This window comes from Tachypleus tridentatus, chromosome 3, assembly GCF_004210375.1.
Source record: "Tachypleus tridentatus isolate NWPU-2018 chromosome 3, ASM421037v1, whole genome shotgun sequence".
Taxonomy (NCBI): Eukaryota; Metazoa; Arthropoda; class Merostomata; order Xiphosura; family Limulidae; genus Tachypleus; species Tachypleus tridentatus.
The window spans coordinates 76,012,985-76,038,035 of record NC_134827.1 but is presented as its reverse complement, the minus strand read 5'-3'; the positions used below and the strand labels follow the sequence as shown (position 1 = coordinate 76,038,035).

Below are 25,051 nucleotides of genomic sequence, written 5' to 3'. Positions count from 1 at the left end.
ATACTCTAACGTAAACAGGTCAAAAACGTCATTAGTACGGATTTTTGTGTCTTTTTAATATCACTTCTTGAAAAAAAACAAAAAAAAACGTGTGATGCTGTTGGATCAAACACCAGTAGGTGACTAAGAATAATGGACCACTGCATCTCAGAAAAGTAGGAGAGGAGTATCTTTCAGGATGGTGTTATTTATTTATTTGTTAGAACGATAAATCAAAATGTGGATTGAAAAACTTAGGCTATTTTTAACGTACACTTATAGCCTACTTTACCGAATATCTAAGTGTCATCAGCTTCACAGGCCACGCCAGTGGTCAATCTTGTGTAACAACTTAAAAAATAAACTTCTTTTAGAGCCATATAGACTTGCGTATTGTTTACCTAGACAGTTAGGCCCGGCATGGCCAGGTGGTTAGGGCGCTTGACTCTAATCTGAGATCGTGGGTTCGAATCCCCGTCACATACCGAACATGCTCGCTCTTTCAGCCGTGGGGGCATTATAATGTGCAGTCAATCCCACTATTTGTTGCTAAAAAGTACTTCAAAAGTTGGCGGTGGGTGGTGATGACTAGCCTTCCCTAAAGTATAGATGGCTAGCGCAGATAGCCTTCGTGTAGCTTTGCGTGAAATTCAAAAAGCAAACAAACGTATACAGTTGATATTTATATGAACACTCATAACTCAATGGATTATGTATCAGTACCCGTATCGTTCATTGTTAACATTTCTGAAATTCGTACGGTACATAGTATTCTTCAAGAATATTAAATAAACAAAATGTTTTGTTGTTTAATTAAACGGCCAGGTCAGTTTGTTTGTTGTATTTCACGAGGGTTACCCGTCTTTAATTTTCAACTGATAGACCAGATAGGAAAGCGGTTATTCAACACTACCCACCGCAAACTCTTGGAATGCGTGCTATCAACGGACAGTGTGATTGATCGACATATTATAATGTTACATGGTTGAAATGGAGAGCATGTTCAAGGATGGATCATGCTCTAAGGTTTTAACATACAGGGAAGGTAACCACCTGCACGTTTACTCTTAGCGGAATAGCAGATACTGACTGTCGCTTTTATAATATGCATCCATATTCAGCAACATAATGCGGACTCGAATCTCGAACTTTCCAATCCGCTATCCACTGGGTCATTCCTGGCCCTTAAAGTACATGAGATATAATCATAACAGTACATATCTATGTATTTTACAAAAGCTGAAAAAACATCAAGAAAAAGGTTGTTACTAGGATGAAAGATTCGACGACCAACCACTGGCTAATGTTCTGATGATTGTTTGTTGAATTTCGTTACTAGGATGTAAGATTTGACGAGCACCCAACTTCCACTGGCTAATGTTCTGATGATTATTTGTTGAATTTCGATACTAGGATGTAAGATTCGACGAGCACGCAACTTCCACTGGCTAATGTTCTGATGATTATTTGTTGAATTTCGATACTAGGATGTAAGATTCGACGAGCACCCAACTTCCACTGGCTAATGTTCTGATGATTTTTTGTTGAATTTCGATACTAGGATGTAAGATTCGACGAGTTTGTTTGTTTGTTTTTTGAATTTCGCACAAAGCTACTCGAGGGCTATCTGTGCTAGCCGTCTTTAATTTAGCAGTATAAGACTAGAGGGAAGGCAGCTAGTCATCACCACCCACCTCGAACTCTTGGGCTACTCTTTTACCAACGAATAGTAGGATTGACCGTCACATTATAACGCCCCTACGGCTGAAAGGGCGAGCATGTTTGGCGCGACGGGGATGCGAACCCGCGATCCTCAGATTACGAGTCGCGTGCCTTAACACGCTTGACCATGCCGGGCCCAAGATTCGACGAGCACCCAATTTCCACTGGCTAATGTTCTGATGATTGTTTGTTGAGTTTCGTTACTAGGATGAAAGATCCGACGACCAACCAACTCCAACTGGCTAATGTTCTGATGAGTATTTGTTGAATTTCGTTACTAGGATGTAAGATTCGATGACCACCCACTTTCCACTAGCTAATGTTCTGATGACAGTTTGTTGAATTTCGCGCAAAGGTACTTGTGGTTTATTTGAGCTGGCTCTCTGTAATTTGGAAATGATAGGCTAAAGGAGAAGCAGATAGTCACCATTACCCACCGCCAACTCTTGAGATAATTTTTCACCAATGAATAGTGTGATTGATCTTCGATATATAACGTTCTTATAAGCATGACTGGTGATGGGATTTGAACCTGCGACTCACAGATTGCGAGTCAAGTGTGTTTTATGGAATATTTTGCAGCTGCGACCTTTAACTTGTATCAAGTGGTAATGGGAACACGAGTGAGTTCTATTCTCTAGTCTGAATTTAGTTATCGGCGTAATGTGGGGCAAAATGTCATAATATTGATATTATACGTCATGATACAAAAGCTACCTCTGGGAAAACGTTGATTCACTTACACGTAAGTATAAAGTAAGCCAAACAGGACGATGTTTCAGGACTTATTATAACGCATAGAAGTTCATGTGAGTTGTCAGTTTCTGACAGTAATTTCATCACTTGCTTCCAATATGAGGAACTTACAACAACTTAGCTGCGCTTCTTTCACCAGTGACCCCTAGTGGGAATGTTTTCCATCGATGATTTATTTCTACAGTACTGAAATATGCATTACCGTTTTCAGAATGTTTTATTTACGCAAGTGGGTCACAGCGTTGGCTGAAGGACAGATAATGATGTATCACATTGAGGGTGCGATCGGAATGTAGAATAATTGTTGATTTTTGTATCCTTTCAACAGCTTTTTTTACTGTGTGGGGGGACCTAATTCTCTGTACATCAAATAAGCTTTTTATAAAATAATACACGAAGTAGTTTTTATTTAAATTATGGTACTGTTTTCCATTATTTTCAGCTGTATTTTTCTGCAAATATTCGACCTTCAATAATAGGTGATTTATATAAAGATTTATTTGATCTCCCTGAACGTGGTGTCAGTAGCAAATTCAACCAGAAAAGACATTGACGAGATATTCTGTCAAATTTTCTCTATGTCATCGCTCCTAGAGGGGCGGTCCAGAGTTTTTTTAGCGTGGCAACTATCTTAGATCGAACGATAAATGGCCATCAAGTTCACAGGTTTCCTTGCATCACCTTTCAGATACCATGGTATAATCATCTATGATTACCAGCTGTGTGGTTAGGTAGTAATGACGTTAAATCATCATTTGTGGGAAAAAAGAAAGACCTTAACGACGTAACAGTTGAACAGTTAGTTTATCAAGTTCCATGTCAATGTGTGGATAGCAAAAGGAAAAAAAAAATAGCCAAAAAACACTACTTTTCATGTGAACGGTGTTTTTTAAGCTTGCTGGGGTTCAACTTATGACGTACTTGAATTATTCTAAACATTTGTTGTAAGGTGCGAAGCTACAGAGTGGAATATTTGTGCTGTGAATATTTCAGCGATCGAACATCATATATAAGTCTTAAACCCTGCACTGAACCACTGGAGAGAAGGGTATGACTAACATAAGATATCATATTATAGCATCCCGTTTTGTAGCGGATGTGAACAACGGTGAATGTTTTGTAACAGATGTAAACAAAGGCTCACTAGGCCGGCTGAGAGACGACAAATATAGTAATAATTGAGGCACTATTTATATTAGCAAACATTTTGACAATGTTACCATGTGAACTGGATGAAACCGGTCAACTTTAATTTTTTTATCAATACAAATCAGAATTTGGTTTGTGTTACACTAGATCAGTGGTTTTTAACATGGGTTCAGTCGAACCCCAGGGGTTCGGTGAGTCAGTCTTAAGATATTCAAATTGTAGAAATTTCCGTTTTGCAGAGGAATTTGAAAATAATTTGTGAAATGATGTTGTGTATAATATTCCGTAAAGGAAGTCGGGTCCTTCCATTGTCCCACAAAGCAACAGGTGTAACCATGGTTCTTATATTAATCAAACTGTAAATAATTGAACTTCCAGTTTTACTCAGGTAGTCTACGATTGTGGGTGGATCACTACTTGTATTCGGGAAATGCCAAGTGCAACAGTAAACGGGGTGAGTTTGTTTGTTTTGGAATTTCGCACAAAGCTACTCGAGGGCTATCTGTGCTAGCCGTCCCTAATTTAGCAGTGTAAGACTAGAGGGAAGGCAGCTAGTCATCACCACCCACCGCCAACTCTTGGGCTACTCTTTTACCAACGAATAGTGGGATTGACCGTCACATTATACACCCCCACGGCTGGGAGGGCGAGCATGTTTAGCGCGACGCGGGCGCGAACCCGCGACCCTCAGATTACGAGTCGCACGCCTTACGCGCTTGGCCATGCCAGGCCCAAACAGGGTGAGAACTCGTCCATTAATTAAATAAACGGCCACTGCTTGTAGCACACTACAACCAGGTTCGTGACATTACTTCAGTAAGCTATTATGTTCATCAAAGTAGGTTTGGATGCAGATAAAAGTAGTTAGATTGTAGGAACGCCTCTCTTGAATGAGACAACCGGTTTTTAAAATCTGTCGCAATTACAATTAGACGAAACAGACCTCAAGATTTGGGACTAACGTGTACGGAATGAGGGGGGAAGACAAAAGTGACTGGATTGTTGTGAATGTCGTATTTATAGCTACATATATATCCAGCAGAAAAATGAGGGTCAAATGTCCCTTCCACACCTGTAATGTCTCCTTACAGAATATCTTACCCCACAGCGACCAAATAGACATGTTGCATACGACTTCGCATGCGCGATTCTTTTCTGAGGGGTGGTTATTCTTCAGTCTTTCATCCAAGATATTGTGAAACATTGAGCCTGAGTAATAAAATCCACAATCGTCTGTAATTTATTTCTATCGTTTATCCAGTTCAGTGGGAAGTTTCGCTAATGCTAATTACCGGCTACATTTCGTCTGCCTATTTGGTGTGAAAATGTTTAAATCTAGTGTTGACGGTTAATCATTTAGAAAAACTAATTGATGTAATTGACATAACACGCATGCTTTTTTAAAGTAGTTCTAAAATTCATTAGTTTTAAGAATCATGGGTCCTAAAACTACTATGTATTATTATTTTAAACAATTAGCATTGATTATTATAGTATCTTATCAATAAATATCACTGTCACTTTAGCAGTCAGAAGTGTCTGTCACAGGAGTTTGTTTTCTATTTTCAATAAACACCCTCTATAATGACGTACATTGTATTAAACCAGTGGTTCTTAACCTGGGTTCAATCGAACCCCAGGGGTTCGGTGAGTCTCGTCTCAGGAGTTCGGCGGAGGTCAAGACACACACACTGTGTGTGTGTCCGTTCCGTTCTCCCACTCGTATGATTCGTGACGTCATGCTCCACTGGGTCATCATTGGCTGCGGCTGATCACATCACATCACTTGGCCTTAATATCTGTGCTGCAGGGAACTTCGTGCGCTTAGCAGTCGACTTGTGACTGTAATAATCGTGCGTCATTTGTGATTTTTTTCCTAATCTTTCAATCCCTTCATACTAACTATGTCGAGCAAAAATAGAAAGTGGTCCGACGAATACGTACAATATGGATTCACGTGTATAACGGAACATGATGGGAGTCAGCGTCCTCAATGCATGATTTGCAATGCCAGGTTGAGCAATTCTAGTCTAGCACTGGCAAAACTAAGAGAACACTCCCTAAAGCTGCATGGAGATGGAAAATACAAGAGCACAACGCTTGCTGAATTCAAGGTAAAGAGAGCCAGGTTCGATGAAACGGCTACTTTGCCTGTTCTCGGCTTTGTACCCATCGACAAACCGATCCTTACAGCATCGTACGAAGTTGCGTACTTGATCGCAAAGCAGAGCAAACCACACACCATTGGTGAAGCACTCGTAAAACCAGCTGCATTGAAGATGGCGAATATCATGCTGGGAAAAGTTGCTGAAAATAAGTTATCCTAAATTCCTCTTTCAAATGACACCATCAACAGCAGAATAGATGGCATGAGCGATGACATCTTGGCTCAAGTAGTTGCAGATCTGATTTCAAGCCCAGCAACATTCAGCCTTCAACTCGACGAGATTACCGACGTTTCCAATCTAAGCCAGCTTGTTATATTCGTGCGCTTTGTAAAGAACGACGAGATAAAAGAAGATTTTTTATTTTGTAAGCATCTTACAACAACAACTAAGGCAGCAGACGTGAAGAAACTTGTGGATGACTTCTGCAGAGACAATGATCTTTCGTGGGATATGGTTTCTGCAGTTTGTTCCTCATGCCAGGACGAAACTCTGGTTTTGGTGCGCTGATGAAAGCCGATGCACCACACATCATTGTAACACATTGTGTTCTGCACAGGCATGCGTTGGCAACAAATACCTTTCCTTCAAAATTGGCAGAAATATTAAAAATTGTAGTGGAATGTGTGAACTTTGTGCGAAATAGTGCCCTGAAGCACTGCATCTTCAAAACGCTGTGTAATGAAATGGGCTCTGAATTCGAGGTACTTCTGTACCATTCTAACGTTCGGTGATTATCCCGGGGAAAGTTGCTGAATCGTGTTCTTGCCATGCGTGTGGAATTAGCCCTGTTTTTGCGAGAGCACCAACATTGTCATGCAGATTGCTTCGAAAAATATGTGTTCATTCTCATTTTGGCGTACATGGCCGATATCTTCCATGCTCTCAATCAACAGATGTAGGGTGGTGGAGTCAACATCATCCAAGCGTAAGAAAACCTGAAGGCTTTTCAAAAAAAAGCTACCGTTATGGAAACGACGAACAGAGAATGATATATTCGCAAACTTTCCTCTGCTGGACGACTGTGTAAGTAAGATCGAAGATGTGTCTGAAATCAGAGACATTTATGTACCCGAGGAACTGAAGCAAGCAATTGCTATGTACCTAGATGAGCTCGCAAAGTCTCTCGACGGATACTTCCCCACCAGAGAGTCATATCCAGTATGGGTGAGACAGTCGTTCACGTTTAGTGTTGCGACAGCAGGTGTCAATGATGAATATCTCGACGAAATCATTGAACTTCAGCAGAGCCAGGTTCAACAGCAACTTTTCAGAACAACAACGCTCTTAACGTTTTGGTGTCACCAAATCGTAACGTACCCTCTTACTGCTAAGAAAGCCCTTGAGATATACCATTTGTTACAACGTATCTTTTGCGAGCAATCCTTTTCGAGAATGGTAGACATAAAAACGAAGAAAAGGAACAGACTTTGTTGCGAAATTGATATGAAAGTGGCACTTGCCAAGGTGAAGCCGTGCATTTCTGAACTTGTCTCTGAAAGGCAACAGTGAAAGTCACATTGATTTGTAATTATGTTTTTTTGTTTTTTTGTGAAATTCATGGTTTGTTGGTTTTGTTCTTTGAACACTGATACTGTGTGCAACTGATGCATGGTTCATTTTGTGCACTAATAAAATATCTACTTATGTTTTGAATTTGAAAAAAATCATATTTTATTTTTCCTATTACGAAGGGTTCAGTGAATGCAAGTACGAAACTTCCGGGGTTCAGTACCTTCAACAAGGTTAAAAACCACTGGACGAGATAAACTAGTTGATCGACACATTCTAGCAAATTAGTAGTTTGTTTGTTTTTTACCTTCTATGCTTGTTTGCATTCGATTTTGACTACCTGGAAACTTAATTATTTTCTATCAAATGGGCATATTCCGATTGGAACTTCAAATTTTGTAATTATGACCCCTCGAGTTTCTGCTTATATTACAAGTTATGATGATGTAGAAGCGAAATTTGTAACTTCATAAGTGAATCGTGATCGAACGGCTGTAGACACGTCAGTGTTGTTGTACCTTATTAAGAAACAATGTCTGTCTGTCTGTTATACACTACTGCAGCATCACTTATTATTTTCTCTAACTATTGCTTCACTCTCTTTGTAGCCGTGGTATAGAGTTTCAGTTCGTGCACGTATGGGATTGAATGATACACCATTATGTTCGTAACACGAGAATTCCTCTGATATCAAACGCGCGAGTCTTACTAGAGTTCGCGTTTCACATTTCATTGCTGAAATAAAAAAGAAAGAAAGAAATGCGCTCTGAAATTTGAGGCTGTGAGTGCTTTCTGGAAGTGACTGTTAAATTCCACTGTTCGATTTAAATAGCCCAAAGGTTGGCAGTGGGCGCTGTTAAGAACCTTGCTTCTCTCTAGCCAATCAGCTGAAGATCAAAGACGGCTAGCGTAGATATCCCGAAACAAATCCACAGAGCAACATAAATTAAGTAACTATATATTAACTAAAGGATTCATTCTAAGCGACATATTTGATCGACACCACGTGTTATATAACACAAAACGAAATAAGCTTACGCTAATTATAATATATACACGATCTGTTTTATTATAGAAAATAAATCTTTATTTATTTATAGGAATAAATATTTTATTAGTTATATTTTCCTGTAACTTTAAACGGATTTACTGTAACACTTCCTAGACAATTTTCACAAACGTGTAAAAAAACAAAAACAACGAACAACAATTCGCCCACATGTTTAATACATTTCACCCTCTATATTATTTTTATATATTTGAAATAGTCAAATTAATTACTATTATAGTTTGTGGAAAGCTGAACGAGCAATTTGAAACTGTTTCTCTGGATGATTTTTGGTACTGAGTAACTGAAATTATTTGACCAAAATAAACGTCTAAGACATAAAGTGATTGTTCATCCGGTAAGTTTGTAGTTTGTTGAATTTTGCGCAGAGCTACACGACAGATATCTGCGTTGTCCGTCCCTAATTTTCAAGCGACATATTAAATGTGGAGCAGCTAGTTAGCAACACCCGACGCCAAACTACGGGCTACTCTTATCAAACCATACAGTAAGATTAATCGTCACTTCTGTAACGCATCCACGACGTCAAACCAAGGAATGTTACTTTTTGATTGTTTATAACGTAACGGGGCATGAACCACGATACACCAGATCTACAGACAGTAAATTCTAACCACTATATCACATTTAGCCACAGGCGGGCAAGTTTGTTTGAATTTCGTGCAAAGCTACACGAGGGCTATCTGCGCTAACCGTCCATAATTTAGCAGCGTAAGACTAGAAGGAAGAGAGCTGGTCATCATCACCCAACGCCAACTCTTGAACTACTCTTTTTACCAACGAATAGTAGGACTGACTGTAACATTATAACTCCCACATGGCTAAAAGGGCAAGCATGTTTGATGTGACCGGGGCTCGAACCCGCGACCTTCAGATTACGAGTTGAGCGCCCTCAACAGCTGGCCATGCCGAGCTGTAACGAGTGTGTTTTTCTTAGAGCAAAGCCACATCAGGCTATCTTCTGAACCCACCGAGGGGAATCGAACCCCTGATTTTAGCATTGTAAATCCGTAGACTTACCACTGTACAAGCGGGGGGCAAGAGCCTTAACGAACATCTAATTCAGTTGTACATTCACAATCAAAACCTGCCCCTGCGTAAACCTTGACTGCAGCGAAGGGAAACGTCTTCCAAGCGTCCCCGATTGTCTTCGGAAGATTCCTCGGAAGGCTGAAACCGATATAATGTACTCTCAGTATCCTGTTAGGGAGACTCTGCAGTAAACATACATAGACAGATACAAATACACGCAAAAAGGAAAATATAAGTGCACGCAAAAAGGACATTTAAATTCCATTTAAATGGAAGCAGTGTGGATAATTAGTTTCTGATTTTTCTTCACGATATCTATTACTGAATAATTTGAGGAAATACGAGAACAGGTTAATTCAAGGACTACAATCTCGGATCGTTTCCTATAAATATTTTCGAGTAATGAATAGCCATCACTCTCGTTTGTTTGTTTTTGAATTTCACGCAAAGCTACTCGTGGGCTATCTGTGCTAGCCGTCCCTAATTTTGCAGTGTAAGACTAGAGGGAAGGCACCTAGTCATCACCACCCACCGCCAACACTTGGGTTACTCTTTTACCAACGAATAGTGTGGATTGACTGTCACATTATAACGCCCTCACGGCTAAAAGGGCGAGCATGTTTGGCGCGACGGGTATGCGAACCCACAACCCTCAGATTACAAGTCGCACGCCTTAACACGCTTGGCCATGCCGGACATGGGAAACAAACAAATACTCGCTGTTAGGAATGTTTACTCTTGACGTATCGTCATGACGTTACTTCCAAATGTTTGTTTGTAATTACGCACATAGCTACACAATGGGATGTCTGTGCTCTGCCCACTACGGGTATTGAAACACGTTTTGTAGCGGTGTGAGTTTGCAAACATACGGCTGTACCACTGGGCACATTTAGTCACCATTACCCACCGCCAACTCCTGAGCTACTCTTTAACAACAAACAGTGTGATGTGATTGATCTTCGCATGTAACGTCCTTATGGCTGTAAGGACGAGCATGATTGGTGGAGGGATTTGAACCTGCGACCCGCAGGTTGGAAATAAAGCGCTTTAACAATCGGTCTCTTGACGAGTTTGTAAAATGAGTAAAATATCAAATAACAGATGTTACAAAGAAAAAGAAATAGATTGAAACACGGATAGAAGTTAGAAGAAAAAAGTATAGTAAGAGCGGTACCGAACTAGAGAATTATGATAAGGTCCGGACGCATCACTCTGCACATAGTTCGGTTTGTGTTTTTGAGTAATATATTTATTCTGTTTTCTTGTATGTTATACTGTTACTTTTCCTTCATTATATTGTAATAACTTAAATGCGTTGAAGTATAAGCAATAACCTGCTAAAAACGCTATTTCATTAACGAGGCTTCGTATCTCTGTCACTAATGGGGTGAGTAATGTATGAATTTTACATACGGTAACTAAACAGTTAACAAAAACAACTTTATTAAATTGTTTATTAGAGAAGCATATGTATTGACAGTTAACCATGGACACCCGCGAGAAATGAGAAAGGGTGCATTTGCCCTCTTATCTTTTACAAAAAAAATGTGCACATTATGATGTAAACTTAATGTCGTAGCGAAATTAAACAGTTTTTGAAGTTTTCATTAAAACTGTGGAACTCTGTTCATATTTAAGCACACATAACACATCTATTTATTTTGTTGACTTACGCTGTGTAAGCATGTTTCTTACATATATCTTTTGCCCTACTGCCCATGGATTCAACTAATCATAATGAAAGTAAATTACATCTAACAGCAAAGGTCATACTAACACTAATTAGTAATTATTTGTGAATCCTTTTTTTACCGATTCGTTTTTATATCATTTCCAATAGGTGGCGCTCACATATTACATTATATTGGGTGATTTTCTTTGCCCTTGGCAAAACTCCTTGTTGATGTAAAAACCGACCAGAAAACATGTTTTCTTTTGTGAAATTCATAGAGGACTTAACAGTAACTGGTAAGATTAGTTACAATATTAATGATATTTTGGTTTTTATAGTGCGGGTCATGTTTAATTAAAAGGACCCTGTAACCAGTGAAGTCATGGATCAGTAATCAAATTGGTGCATCGTAAGATCAAACCCTGATTGGATCCACCAATAATTGTACGGTTAAGCCTCTTTAGTGTGAATCCTAGTGACTCATAACTCAGCTTCATAGCTTATAATGGTAAAATTCGAGGTTATATCCAAGATGTGGACGTCGTGCAAATACCTCATTTTGTAGCTTTGCGCTGAAAGAAAGAATCTCCTATCATTGTTTGTTATAAAGCACAAAGCTACACAAAGGGCTACATGTAATCTGCCCACCACGAGTTTCGAAACCCGGTTTCTACAGTGCAAGTCCGCAGACATCCCGCTGTTCCACCGTGGGCAAAACCATCAACCAAACCAGCACGTGCGGAATTATGAAAATTCCTTGTAAAAAAAACTTGTTCATTTAACTTTCTTTTACTTTATAGTTTAGCAACATGAATTATCTCTGAACTCTAGAGTGTAGTACAGGTAATTATTAATAATTATTAATAATTTTGAAGCCATTGGAGAATCTGAAAAAAAAACAAAGTAAAATTAAATCATATGTAAGGCAATAATAATTATGTGCGTCGTTGGAAATTGTAATACAAATATATACCCAAAAGATTGTGTAACACAATTGTCGAGGGACACCAACCTCCTGCGCTGACTGCCAGTGCACTACTGGCTGTTGATTGAGACGTGTTGGCTACGCTTAACTGCCAAAATCCGTCTTGATATATAGCTATATATATATATATATAATGTAATGCTATCACTTACATTTATTGCATAATAACTAAAAAAGAAGACATAAGTCACACAATATTAGAAATTAACCCTGAATGCATATACGCCTTTATGTACAGTATGTGTACAAAATATATAGTACTCCCAAATTAGGTTAAAACAGCTATTTTTGTGCTTGCCTCAATTTCTTTGTAAACCAGTGTAATTTTTCTATTTTGGAAAGATAAATCTGGGCAGTTACTTTTTGGACCACTTCTTTAAAGAAACTGCCCTGTGATAAAACAGCAAGGTAGAGTAGAATGAATGATTTGACTACCAGCTAGAATATTACCCAGCTGGGATAATGATTGAATAAATAACTGAATGAATGGCTTGGCTACCAGCTAGGAAAATACCCATCTAGGATAGTAGTTGAATAAGTGATTTGACTACCAGCTAGAATATTACCCAGTTGGGATAATGGTTGAGTAAGTGGCTGAATGAATGGTTTGTATATCAGCTAGAACAATACACATCTGGGATAATGGTTGAATAAGTGATTCTAATGTTGAATATTCCAGTGATAACTGAAAGGATGTGGTAGAAAACTTCTGGTATTAAAATAAGTGTTTTCACACAGAAAACATACAATATAGTTTTCTCTTAGAGTTGCAATTATTTTAAAGTATGTCCAACAATCATATAGTTTTCTCATAGAGTTACAATTATTATTTTAAAGTATGTCCAACAATCATATTGTTTTCTCTTAGAGTTGCAATTATTTTAACGTATGTCCAACAATCATATAGTTTTTGTTAGCGTAAAGTTATTATTTTAAATTATGTCCAACAATCATATAATTTTCTATGGAATTCTGCGACATTTCTTTCTTTCAACGCAGGCCTGATGAATGACATTGGCTTCTTAATGTCGTCCAGAACCAAACAAAATGCCAGGAGAAGTTTATAGTAATCTCAGCCCAGCTAAAAACAAATTGGACTGCACATATCTTGCCCAAAATGAACTCTAACCGTAAGATATTTATTTCCAACAAACGAAGCTTCTTCGTTTAATTACTTTTACTCTACTGTTTTCATGCATGCTAATGGTTAGTGTATTGGGCTGCTTATCGGAAGATCAAAGATTCGAGCTACGCTATGTTGTTGAACATGCTCCGTGGTCACAGCTGTAAGTGTTTTATAAATATGACAGTCAATACACTATGTGGTTAAATCTAGCCACAAAGGTGGCGGGTACTGTTGACTAGGTGTCTTTACTCTGGTCAGCAGTATGGGGTGTATGACTTGACCGAGTTTGTTCACGTATCGTATAAGATTCAGTTTAGGTTTAACATTCCACTTTTCTATTTTGTTTTCGTTTAACTGCGTGAAGTTAAACGTTTGTAACTTCACTGAAATGGGAAATTTGTTTGGTTTTTCAAGGTTAGTATAAACTCATTTACAAGCTGCGTGAAACGGAGCATGTATGTGGTGTTAAATGTTTAATTTAGAAAAATCCCTGGTATAAATGTTCCTCATAAAACTAAAGCGATTTTTTATAATCTTCTCTTGGAATCTTCTAGTTTGAAACTTCCATGATTCTAAATAATACAGTTACCTAAGCTTCTAACTGATGTAGACCATGTTATAACCTTGTTTTACAGTCTTAAGTACAGTTTCGTGGCTTGTAAAGACCAGATCTTGTAAGGACATGTATAAACACGTACAGTGTGTAATCTTGCGATCCTGTTCTCTGTCACATCATTTGCCGTGAGTAGCCCTTATGTATTTATAGACGTGAAGTAATAAACTTGGTTCATAATATCTGTGCCCTTCAACAATAACAAAAATCGATGAAGCGCGATCAACTGTGCTCTGTGGCACAAGGAACAAACGTCAACGGAAGAATCAAAACAATTTAAAAGATGTAAGAGTAATATAGATTAAAGAAGAAGGAAAAACATTTAGGTTGAAAACAAAACAAACGACGTTGTTTTAATGGAGAAGAGGAAAGATTCTAAATATAAACCTCTCTTGAAGACAGTGTGCATGAAGTTTATTTCAGGACGCTGCAAGATGATGGTGGATAACGAACGGTTTCATACCATCATCGCTGCCAACTACTACTAAATTTCAACGTAATCTATACTTTCTGATAAATGGCTTGTACGTTGGCCTGGTTTAGCGCTTACAGAAGCTATATTCTTTGGTGTTTAAATATTTTCTTTATAAAAACATTTGATGTAGGGCTGAAATACTGTTATACACTCCTCTTTGAGTGAATTCTCATAATGCGCCAGTTAAAAATAATGCGAGCTTAATTATTATGAGTGTTATAATGATGTAATTATAAATAATACGAGTAAAATTGTTATCAGTCTTATTGTGACGTAATTAAATTATTGTTAATTTTATAGTGATGTAATAACGAATAATGCAAATTAAATTACTGTTACTGTTATTGTGATATAATATCACAAAATATTGTTTTTGATTGTTTTTTTTTTTTTCGCGCAAAGCTACATGAGGGCTATCTGCGCTAGCCGTTCCTAATTTAGCAGTGTAAGACTAGAGGGAAAGCAGTTAGTCATCATCACCCACCGCCAACTTTTGGGCTCTTCTTTTACCAACGAATAGTAGGATTAACCGTCACATTATAACGCTCTTACGGTTGAAAGGGCGAGCATTTGGTGTGACGGGGATTCGAATCCGCGACCCTCGAATTACGAGTCGAGTGCTTCAAACATCTGGCCATGCTGGGCCTACGAAGAAACGAAGGCGACTGAATTAATTTTAAACTGTCCTATGACTTACACAATACTGCATTCGATACTATTTTACAGATTTCGGTGTTTGATTAAACGAAGTGTTTCCGACCAGTATAACGGTGCTCAAATGACTTCTGCATTTCTGTAATGATTGAATAACTTCAAAGAGTTTACATTGGTAGTGAAGAACTTGTACAATTTTCAAGAATCAGCTTAAGAATAGTCCTACAACCTTCATAGCAATTTGTGTAGTAGCTGTGCATAGATTTGAGAGTAGTATATCTAACCGTATCTACTGTAGGAGTCGGTGCTTATTTATGTTTAAGGTTGTTATGTTTTACCCTTCACGAAGACAGATTCAGTTGCTGTAACTACGCGGGTTTTACCGAATTATAGTTTACTGAAAAAGACACTAATTTGAATAAGAGGTAGTGTAACATGCCCACAAAAACTTACAAACGAAAAATATTAATGTGATGTGTGAGTAAAAATGGAGTTCAACACAATGCGTTATTAATGAAACACGTGTTGTGTTTAATTTCATCTTAACAAGTAAGTTTATCCAAATTATATTATGAAAATGAGAAGTAATTCTGAATCGCCTGATGTGGGTTTGGTGTATGTTAACTTGTCATCTTCATAATATCACTTGTGTAAAGTTACTTGTTCACGTGTTACTAGATGTGGTATGCTGTACATTTTGAACTCAGTGTGTATTTTCTGAGGTATTCCAATTATACATCACGTATCCCAAGTATAATCGATCATACTGCTCTGTTTGGTGCTTCTGGTAGAGCGGAATGTTTCATTACACAGATGAGGGAGAGTAAGGTTTCCCAAAAACATTATATACCAAAACCAAGATAGGGTGTTCTATACACTTGTTTTTCATTTATCCAATATTGACGATAAACCGCACAAGGCGTTAACTTCGACAAGTCATATATATAAATATAGAGAGAGACAACATATTTTTCTTTTCACTGATTTTTGGTATGGAAAATCAAATTTAAAATTTTCCGGCTAGAAAAAATATAATAACGTGTGATATGAACGACATATCTTGTTTATGTTTTATCTGATCTCAGACCTGATTCTTTAACCATTAAATCAGAAACTATTTCGGTTTCTAAAACGTGTGGAAGTAACTAGTATGTGCGTGCTGTGTTAATGATTTTTGTATTGAACATCAAATTCTCTTTGAAGAAAGAAAAAAGGAACACCCCACAGTGTCAGTTTTCTGAAGATGTTCTTATGTTAGATGAACAGCAAGCATGACTTCCTATGTTAGATCAACTGCAGACAAAACCATTTCCGGTGTAGGATTTAAGCTTTACTTTCTGAAAATCATTCCGATATCAGGAAATCTCTATCGAAGAAAAAATTCTCACAAATTATCTCCAACCAACAAATCTAAAATGTAACCCTAAACCGTTTCTCACGATATTAAAAATATTAGTTATTGTTAGGGAAAAATCAAACAGTAAATTCGAATGTTTTTATTTTAAAACCATATACAAACATTTTCTTTGCTTTCTTTCAGCTTTAACATAGTATATTGCTGAAGTCCAAGGCGTGTGTCGTGATGCTATTGAACGTGCCTTCCACTTTCAGCTGTGGGACGTACTAATTGTAAGAGGTAACATTGACTGGTCAGCATTTCTAGACTGTCAAGGACAATATACGTATAAAACTTTGAAGCCACGAACCAAACTAGCACGGCATAGTCAGGTGATTAGGTGGCTCGACTCCTAATCTGAGGGTCGAGGGTTCGAATCCCCGTCGCACCAAACATGTTCATCATTTCAGCAGTGGAGGGTGTCACAATGTGACGATAAATCTTACTCTTCGTTGATAAATGAGTAGCCCAAGAGTTGGCGGTGGGTGGTGACGACTAGCTGCCTTCCGTGTAGTCCCACAGTTGAAAGTATGGGGCGTGTTGGTGCACGTCTTGGACTTGGCGTTCGGTTAAGTTAAAGCTGAACGAAAACAGTCATATGTTGAATTTGTTTTCATACAGTATATCGATTGTGCTACTTATTCCCTTTTCTTGTGTAATATTTTTATGCCACAAATACAGTCAACTAACTGACTGACCATAGGGCAAGTAGGTACTCAACAACACCTACTGGCACCTCTTGGGTTACTTTTATCTGATCAAATAGTGGGATTTGAACGTCATTTTGTAGCAATCCACAGTTCCAGACTATTGAACGTGTTTGTGAGGCAAAAGATCACGAATCGTCAGATTCACACCCTAAACACACTGACCGCGAGGGGAAACACACATAGATCTCAGTACCTTTCACTGATAAAAAGATGCACGACTTTCAGAAACTGAAATATAAGTCTGAAGAGTATTTGTGTGTGTAATTTCCTATCAGTTTCTGATTTCACTACTTGAACATTCTCCTTTGTTTTTCCTTATCATCCATTCAATTTGTGGTGATAAAGCAAACATTCTTTAACGACTTATTCCTTATCTCGCAACAGCGTGAAATCACGTTACTTGCGCGAGAAGAACTGCATCATGTTACTAAATTGTAACACCAAGGAACAAACTGGCTCAGGGAGATTGTGGAAATTGTCATTGCATTGATAAAGCTAGATGTTGCTAGATTTTAAAGTATGAATTATCATAAAACTGATAATTTTGTTTTTTAATAAACACTTCAAAGTTTTCAGTATCTGAAACCATCACAGAGACAACTGGGATTATCTTTATGCGAATGGTGACCAAGCAAAAAATACTGAGATAACGATAGAAACTCCGAGTTCTGTCGTAATCAAATGCTCTTGGTTCTTTAATGTTGACATAGGACATCATGCGTCAGTCTAAAGTATTTGAAAAAAAACCAAAATGAAACAAACAAGTCAAATTGAGGACAGCTTGTGTTTAACGTAAGATTTTCTAATGAGATTGTAAAACAAAATTACAGTGTAGTTTGGAACAAATTTAGAAATATCAGAAAACTAAGCAATCTCTTTCTGTAAGCCCACAGTGACACAGCGGGATGTCTGCGGACCTAAAACGCTAGAAACCGGGTTTCGATACCTGTAGTGAGCGGAACACGGATAGCACATTTGGTAGATTTGTGCTTAATTACAAAAAAAAAAAACACCAAAAACTCTCTAGTAAAGACGATTATATTTTTCTTTTGTGCTTAAATAGTACATATGCTGTTGTTTTATGTTGAAAATAAAGATTATCTTTACAGTTTAGTCTTATTCAACCGGGGCCCGGCATGGCCAAGCGCGTTAAGGCGTGTGACTTGTAATCCGAGGGTCGCGGGTTCGCATCCCCGTCGCGCCAAACATCCTCGCCCTTTCAGCCGTAAGGGCGTTATAATATTACGCTCAATCCCACTATTCGGTGGTAAAAGAGTAGTCCAAGAGTTGGCGGTGGGTGGTGATGACTAGCTGCCTTCCCTCTAGTCTTACACTGCTAAATTAGGGACGGCTAGCACAGATAGCCCTTGAGTAGCTTTGTGCGAAATTCAAAAACAAACAAACTTATTCAACCTTGGGGAAGTCGGTTTCACCAGAAAGATACCTCATTTTAATTTTGTTAGTTTCTTTCACTGCTTTATAAGTTATATTTATATTCAACACATTATCGTATTTTTTAAACTTGCCATAAAGTCTTGTTTTTAAAAAATAACTGAATATGACACATGAACTACATAAAGTATCCAAATCAAAGCGCTCGTTAAATATAAACTGAGGCAATCGTGTATATCTACAGCTGCTAGTGATTTTGAGTACAACCAAGCTTCATTGTGTCAAATAAATAGATCTAAAATGTGACTGTGGGGTTGAGATTTAATAATTTTTATAGTTTTTTTTATTTTTTCACAAGGAAGGTTTATTTTGAAGTTCGTGCAAACTTACACAAGGGCTACCTACGCTAGCCATCTTTATTTTAGTAGTAGTGCAAGACTAGAGGGAAGGCAGTTGTTACCACCCATTACACAAGGGCTACCTACGCTAGCCATCTTTATTTTAGTAGTAGTGCAAGACTAGAGGGAAGGCAGTTATTACCACCCATTACCAACTTTTGGACTACTTTTTAGCAACAAATAGTGGGATTGACCGTAACATTATATAACACTCTCATGGCTGAAAGGGCGAACATGTTTGATATGACGGGGATTCGACCCCGCGACCCTCGGATTACGAGTCGAGTGTCTTAACCATATCGGGCCTATTGGAAAGCATTAGACATTTTCCAGTGTTTTGAACGAATTAATAGCCTTTCAGGCGCATAAGTTACGAAACTTAGAAAAAAAAAAAGACATCTTAATATCTTATCTTTCTAAATCGACAACTAGAGGGCGAAAACCATGTCGGGTCCACAAGGAAGGAGCTGAGAATTGTACTAATGTCAAACCCATTTGAAAATTACTCGCTGTTCCAGTAAGAGAAACTACATAGTATACAATATATAAACTAGACCTTTGACACTTCTTAACGAAATACCTACATGAAATTGACAGCAGTTATGTGTTTCATCGCAGCACGAGAAAATGATTGGTGCATGACAATCAAGGTACATTATTAAGTAGAGATACTGCTTTAGTTTTACAGAGTTGTTTAAACTAGTTATATTATTGAACTGTTACTAATTATCTTACACGTAGATAGCTCAGTACTTTACTATAATAAAACATATTTATAATTCTTTAAGTCTAGGTCCCCATGCGGTGTTATAACAGAGTAACGATTTGATTACTTTTCATTAGATATTTGTGGATTTTATGTCAATGGCTCTGCAATTGTTTAAGCTAAATTTTACGCAAAATTGCTTCCAGATTTAATCTCGTAGGATCCATTTATTACAAACAGCCAGGATGGGGAGCATACCCCAGACCCCCGTAGCATTAGCATGGCTTGCATGCTGATTGTGCTTCACACAATATGTGTTGGGTATTTTCGATCTCACAGATTAGATCTCCGAACTCCCTGAAAAAAACACAACATATTTTTTGATAGATACAAGTTTGTTTCTTTGTTTTAGCGCAAAGCCCCACGGCAGTAGACTGTCTGTACTCTGTCCACCACACTAAATCAAAACCCAGATTTTAGGGTTATGAATCCATAAATTTACCTTTGGTTCGCCGTGGAACTAGATGAATACAAATCAAAATTTTAAAACGATTTAAGATAAAATATTAATACAAAATAAATTACTTTCTAATATTCCATTACTTATGTGTTATTCTGATAAAATATTACTTGTTTTATCAATTCTTTTTTATAATGATTCATGTGGTCGAACAATTTACAAAAACACACAAGTAATGTTTATAGACACCTTTCACGTTTAATATCACAGTAGAGCGGACAAATTAGTCCCTAGAAGTAATTTAACGTAATAAAATTTAATTACTTTTGTGCTTAAACCTCATGCTCCAGAACAGTTTAATATATTGCTGGTTTCATGTTACAGTTAATGGTGTAGAAAATAACTTGGCGTTTCAAAGTGCCATATTCTTTTTGTTTGGATCGAGCGATCTAATGTACATTAAAGATTTCTCATCTTTTTCACAACAGTAAAATAGAAAATATATTATCTGACGTAACGGCCTGATATGTTTCTCTATGCCATTTTCTGTGGACTGCAATGCCTCCTATCCAAGGCTCATAAGCACAGCATGAGTCAACAAGCCAAAGAAAGTTGGGCCTGTTGTAATGTTGATGTGTATTACGTAATATTTATGGGATTTATAAGACCTTCTTAATTCATCATATAGTATCGCTAGCTAATGAGTATGAATTATATTGTATTAATAACATTAAGCCTATTCGGTATAATACAGTAGACCGTCTGTTTAATGATGATTAGTGATTTCATTTCACTTAAGATAAAATCATGCCTTTGATGTGCAGCTGAGCATGCTCCGCACTTTCATTGTGATGCAAACGTTTATTTCAGAATCTTCCCGCAAGGCCAAATAAAGGCGCATAACCGTCCTTAATTTTGATCTTATAGAACACCAGCCACTAACTATAGTTCCGAACAGTGGAATTGAACCGTCACTCTTATAATCAACAACTCGAAATGCGGAATGTGTTTGGGGGGAAATAGGACTCAAACCGAAAATCCTTAAACTCATAATGTATCAAGCTAATCACTAAGTCCCGTTTTGTTAGAGAAAAGATTGTCAATTCTGCTATTCGGTTAAAAGTCTTGGCAGCGTGTGCTGCATACTGACTGTTTTCCTTCTAAGAAGGCCTAGTCTGGTAGTTAGGGTGCCGTACTTGCGAGTTACGGGTTCTAATTCTATCACCAAAACTGCTCTTCCTTTCAGCCGTGGGGGCGTGATAATGTGATGGTCAATCCCACTGTTCGATTAGATTAGCGCAAGAGTTAGAGGTACTGACTTGCTGCCTTTCCTATAGTCCATCACTTCTCAAAATAAACCAGGAAGACTTGGGGGACATGATCCCCCTGAAAATTATTAGAATGACAAACTGGAATTATTTTGATCTAGTGGAACAAAAAAAAAGATGAAAATCAGAAGTAAAAAAAAAAAGTCAAATTATTTAAAAAATAAACCATTTAATAACCAATTTACATGACTTTGTGTTGTTATTTTTTACCTTAAATATTTTTTAATTTCGTATTTTCGACCTTTTTGGCCCGGCATAACCAGGAGGTTAGGGCGTTCGACTTGTAATCCGAGAGTCGAGGGTTCAAATCCTCGTCACACCAAACATGCTTGTCGTATCAGCCGTGGGGACTTTATAATGTGACGGTCAATCGCATTATTCGTTGGCAAAAGAGTAGCCCAAGAGTTGAGGGTTGGTGGCGATGACTAGCTGCCTTCCCTCTTGTTTCGTACTACTAAATTAGGGACGGTTAGCACAGATAGTCCTCGTGTAGCTTTGCACGAAATTCAAAAACAAACAAATCGACTGTTCGTAAAAATTCTTTACTTTAGACCGAAAACTCAGTTCAAATTGCACAAAACGTAAACGTGCTGAAATTTATACGCGAGGCGAAGGTGGTTCCGCTGCAACCTTACTGGAAATAAAGGTCCTTCCCCCATCCCTTCTGACCCCTATTACTTGAGTTCACAACTAAAATGCTTCTTTTCTGTGTGATTTAAATACAGAACCTGTCCTTTAAAAAAACAACAGATCAAACGAGTAAGTAATAAAACGATGGATGATGCGTTCTGCGACATTAATAAATGATTAGTAACTAACACGAAAAACTGACAAACAAACAAGCGTCTTCACTCTTACGGATAGAGTTGATTCTACTTTAATTACTCACCAGTTGTCTTTCTACATTTGTAACGTGTTTTTAATACCGATGACCGACAGCATAAAAACAACTGTCAACCTTCCAAGCAGTAAATCGTCAAAAGAAGAAAAGAACGTTTTGACCTGCTAGCAGAGATCACCTCTTTTGAATGTCATGTTGTCGTTTCACTGTAGATATTTTAATCATACTGTGTTTATACTGAAGCTACTGTACACACGAAAAATATTTCCCAAATTCCTATCCCCCGATAGGACGGTGGTAAGTTTACGGACTTACTACTCCAAAATCCGGGGTTCGATTCCTCACAATGGACACATTTGCTCTAGAAACGAAGAAATTCTTGACTTCCTCAAAGTTGTTAACATGTATAAAGATACCCCCTTTCACCAAGATTCAAAGTAGTATATTGTTAGATGTCTCACTGTTGATACCTTTGTTGTTGTTTTTTTCAAGATATTCCGGATCCTCCTGGCATGCCTCTGGTAACTGGTTTCACATCACGTTCCGTGAATCTATCTTGGGCTTCTAGCAACAACAACCATAACAGCCCTATTTTGCAGTATATTATCCAAGTAAGGTAAGCCCATTTTATGGTATCTAACATTTCTTGTATTTATATTCTTGAAAACCATAGTTTTAATTCTGGTTCCTCACCTTATGTAGCTCTTATAAACTGAGATAGGGCCAATAAATATGTTATGAAAAGAAATCTGTGCCGGGAATATCGTTTTCAAAAATAATCTGAAATCAACTTCGAATCAGTGACGATGAATCATGCGTTTGACTTTTTAAATTGTGCTTTGTTACCAATGTGTGGAAGACAAGAGCTGATTTCATAATAGTTTCTAAAACACACATCCCATGTACAGGTTTTTTTTTTTTCTTAAAGACCTTGTCCCAGTTTTTCTTTATTCTTGGTTGTTTATATATTTACACGTCTTAAAACTGTAAGGTCTCGTATATTGACAAACCAAACACCATCTACTAGTTAGAGCCAGTGAATATATCGGAATTTCAGTGAAAACGCAAAGTTGAGTAACCCTTGTGTTTCCACTATACAGTAAAAGGACATGAAATTAACCTATCCTATTTCAATATCATTTGTAAAGTCAACACCGATCAGGAATAACTGATTCGATAAACCTTCCACATCCAACAGGTCTCACCAACACTGAACAACATAGTCTTTGTTTACATTGTACATTTTTTAATACGTACGCCATTTTGTTTGTTACTCATTTAAAGATATTTGCTGTAGTTTTGATTCCATTACTGTTACTATATTAACGTGTTTTAGTTACTCACTTAGCAATGATGTAATTCATTTATTTTGCTTTAGATACTGAAGATTGAATTTCAAATGTTTATCTGTTTCCCCTTGTGTTATAAATATGTCGTTTATCTTTGATTCTAAAACTTAATGTTTTTCACCGAACACATAAATTGCTAACAACAAAAACATTACAACACTATTTGGTTTTTGACAACATGATGTAGGGTTACATTTTTAATATTTCTTTCATTCTTTCATTTGGCTGCAGTCTTTCCTCGTGTTAAAATTTGTTTAAAATGATAGAAAATTAGTAACTTGCATCTAGATTATTTTTATTTTATAGATTTGTACACACAGTTTCTCGATGTTTAAATCAACAACTGGTAATTACTGTACGTAAGAAAATACAAAGTTAGAAAACTGTTGTGTTAAAAATCAACCCAAAGAAGCTAAGATGCTTAAATTAGAAATTAAAGAAATAGGTTTTGGGGTTTTTATGCTATTGAAAAGTAAACGAAAAAAGGTACAACACAGTAAGGATTTTTAAATGAAATGTAATTTTTTATTCGAAACCAGATTCGGTGTTGAAAACATGGTAAATCAAAAATACAACTTAGACTGAGTTATGATAAATTTAGTTATGTTTCTTTCTCTCTTTATCTTTAGTGTTTAACGACTGATTTGGTATAGATATTCACAACATTAAAGATACTGAACAATGGGTTACTAAGAATTATTTTTAATCTGTAAAGAAAAGGCGAGTCCGGAAAGTGGAACAGTGCCAACGACATCATGACATTAAGCAACAAGACCTATCATCAGGTTATCAATCTTCAACCTTTTACAGTGTATTCTTTTCGGATCTTAGCAGTGAACGCCATTGGTGCAAGCAAGCATAGCAAACCCTCTTACTACACAGTTACACTGAGGGAAGGTAAGAAATACTGTTCAAAATCCTCTTACTACACAGTTACACCAAATGAAGATAATTAATACCTTTCAAGGTCCTTTTACTAAACAGTTACACCAAGAGAAAATATCTACCAGTTATTATTTTTGCTTCAGGGCACATAGAGACAAAATATGTAAGCTACATAATTTTTTCTTAAAAACCATGGGAAACTTGCTTGGGTTCTCAAGATTTAATTTGGCAATTCTTTGTTTGTTTGTTAAATGAGAAGTCGCAGAATGAATTATCTGATCTGAATACATCACAGGTATCGAATTCTGATTCTGAGCGCTATAAGCCCCCAGTATTCCCGCTGAGCCAACTGGGGTGATTGATCTTTGAGATCAAAATTCCTGCTGTTAGAGGCAGGTTAATTATCACACGTTACGTCAACGATCTCCCTTACGTGTATTAAATGGAACAGGAGTGATGGCTATTCAATCTTTTCAGATGTTCATCTTAATGGAATATATGAAAAGGAAGGAAGAAAACACACGAGATATGCGTGTTATTTACACTACTCGTATAAGATGGCCTCTTCTCCATTATTTTATTAGTTAATTTTACTTTGGGTGAAAAATGATATCATAATCTTCTTTAAACCGTTAACAAATAACTACAGTTTCAAATCTGTGCTGAACTACATC

At 37.3% G+C, this 25,051-nt stretch overlaps 1 protein-coding gene across 5 annotated transcripts in view; it reads left to right on the top strand.

Annotated features, from left to right (window-relative positions):
* The window catches only part of LOC143247230 (putative receptor-type tyrosine-protein phosphatase mosPTP-1), a 97,756-nt gene that overhangs the window by 19,257 nt on the left and 53,448 nt on the right, over positions 1–25,051 (top strand). For 3 of the 5 annotated variants that reach the window (XM_076494941.1, XM_076494940.1, XM_076494939.1), the window contains 2 exons: positions 22,636–22,759; positions 24,208–24,389. In XM_076494941.1, coding sequence (XP_076351056.1) covers positions 22,636–22,759; positions 24,208–24,389 — 306 coding nt within the window. Of the gene's footprint in view, positions 1–22,629; positions 22,760–24,207; positions 24,390–25,051 lie in introns of those variants that run through there. The other 2 variants (XM_076494942.1, XM_076494943.1) reach the window with 2 other exon arrangements.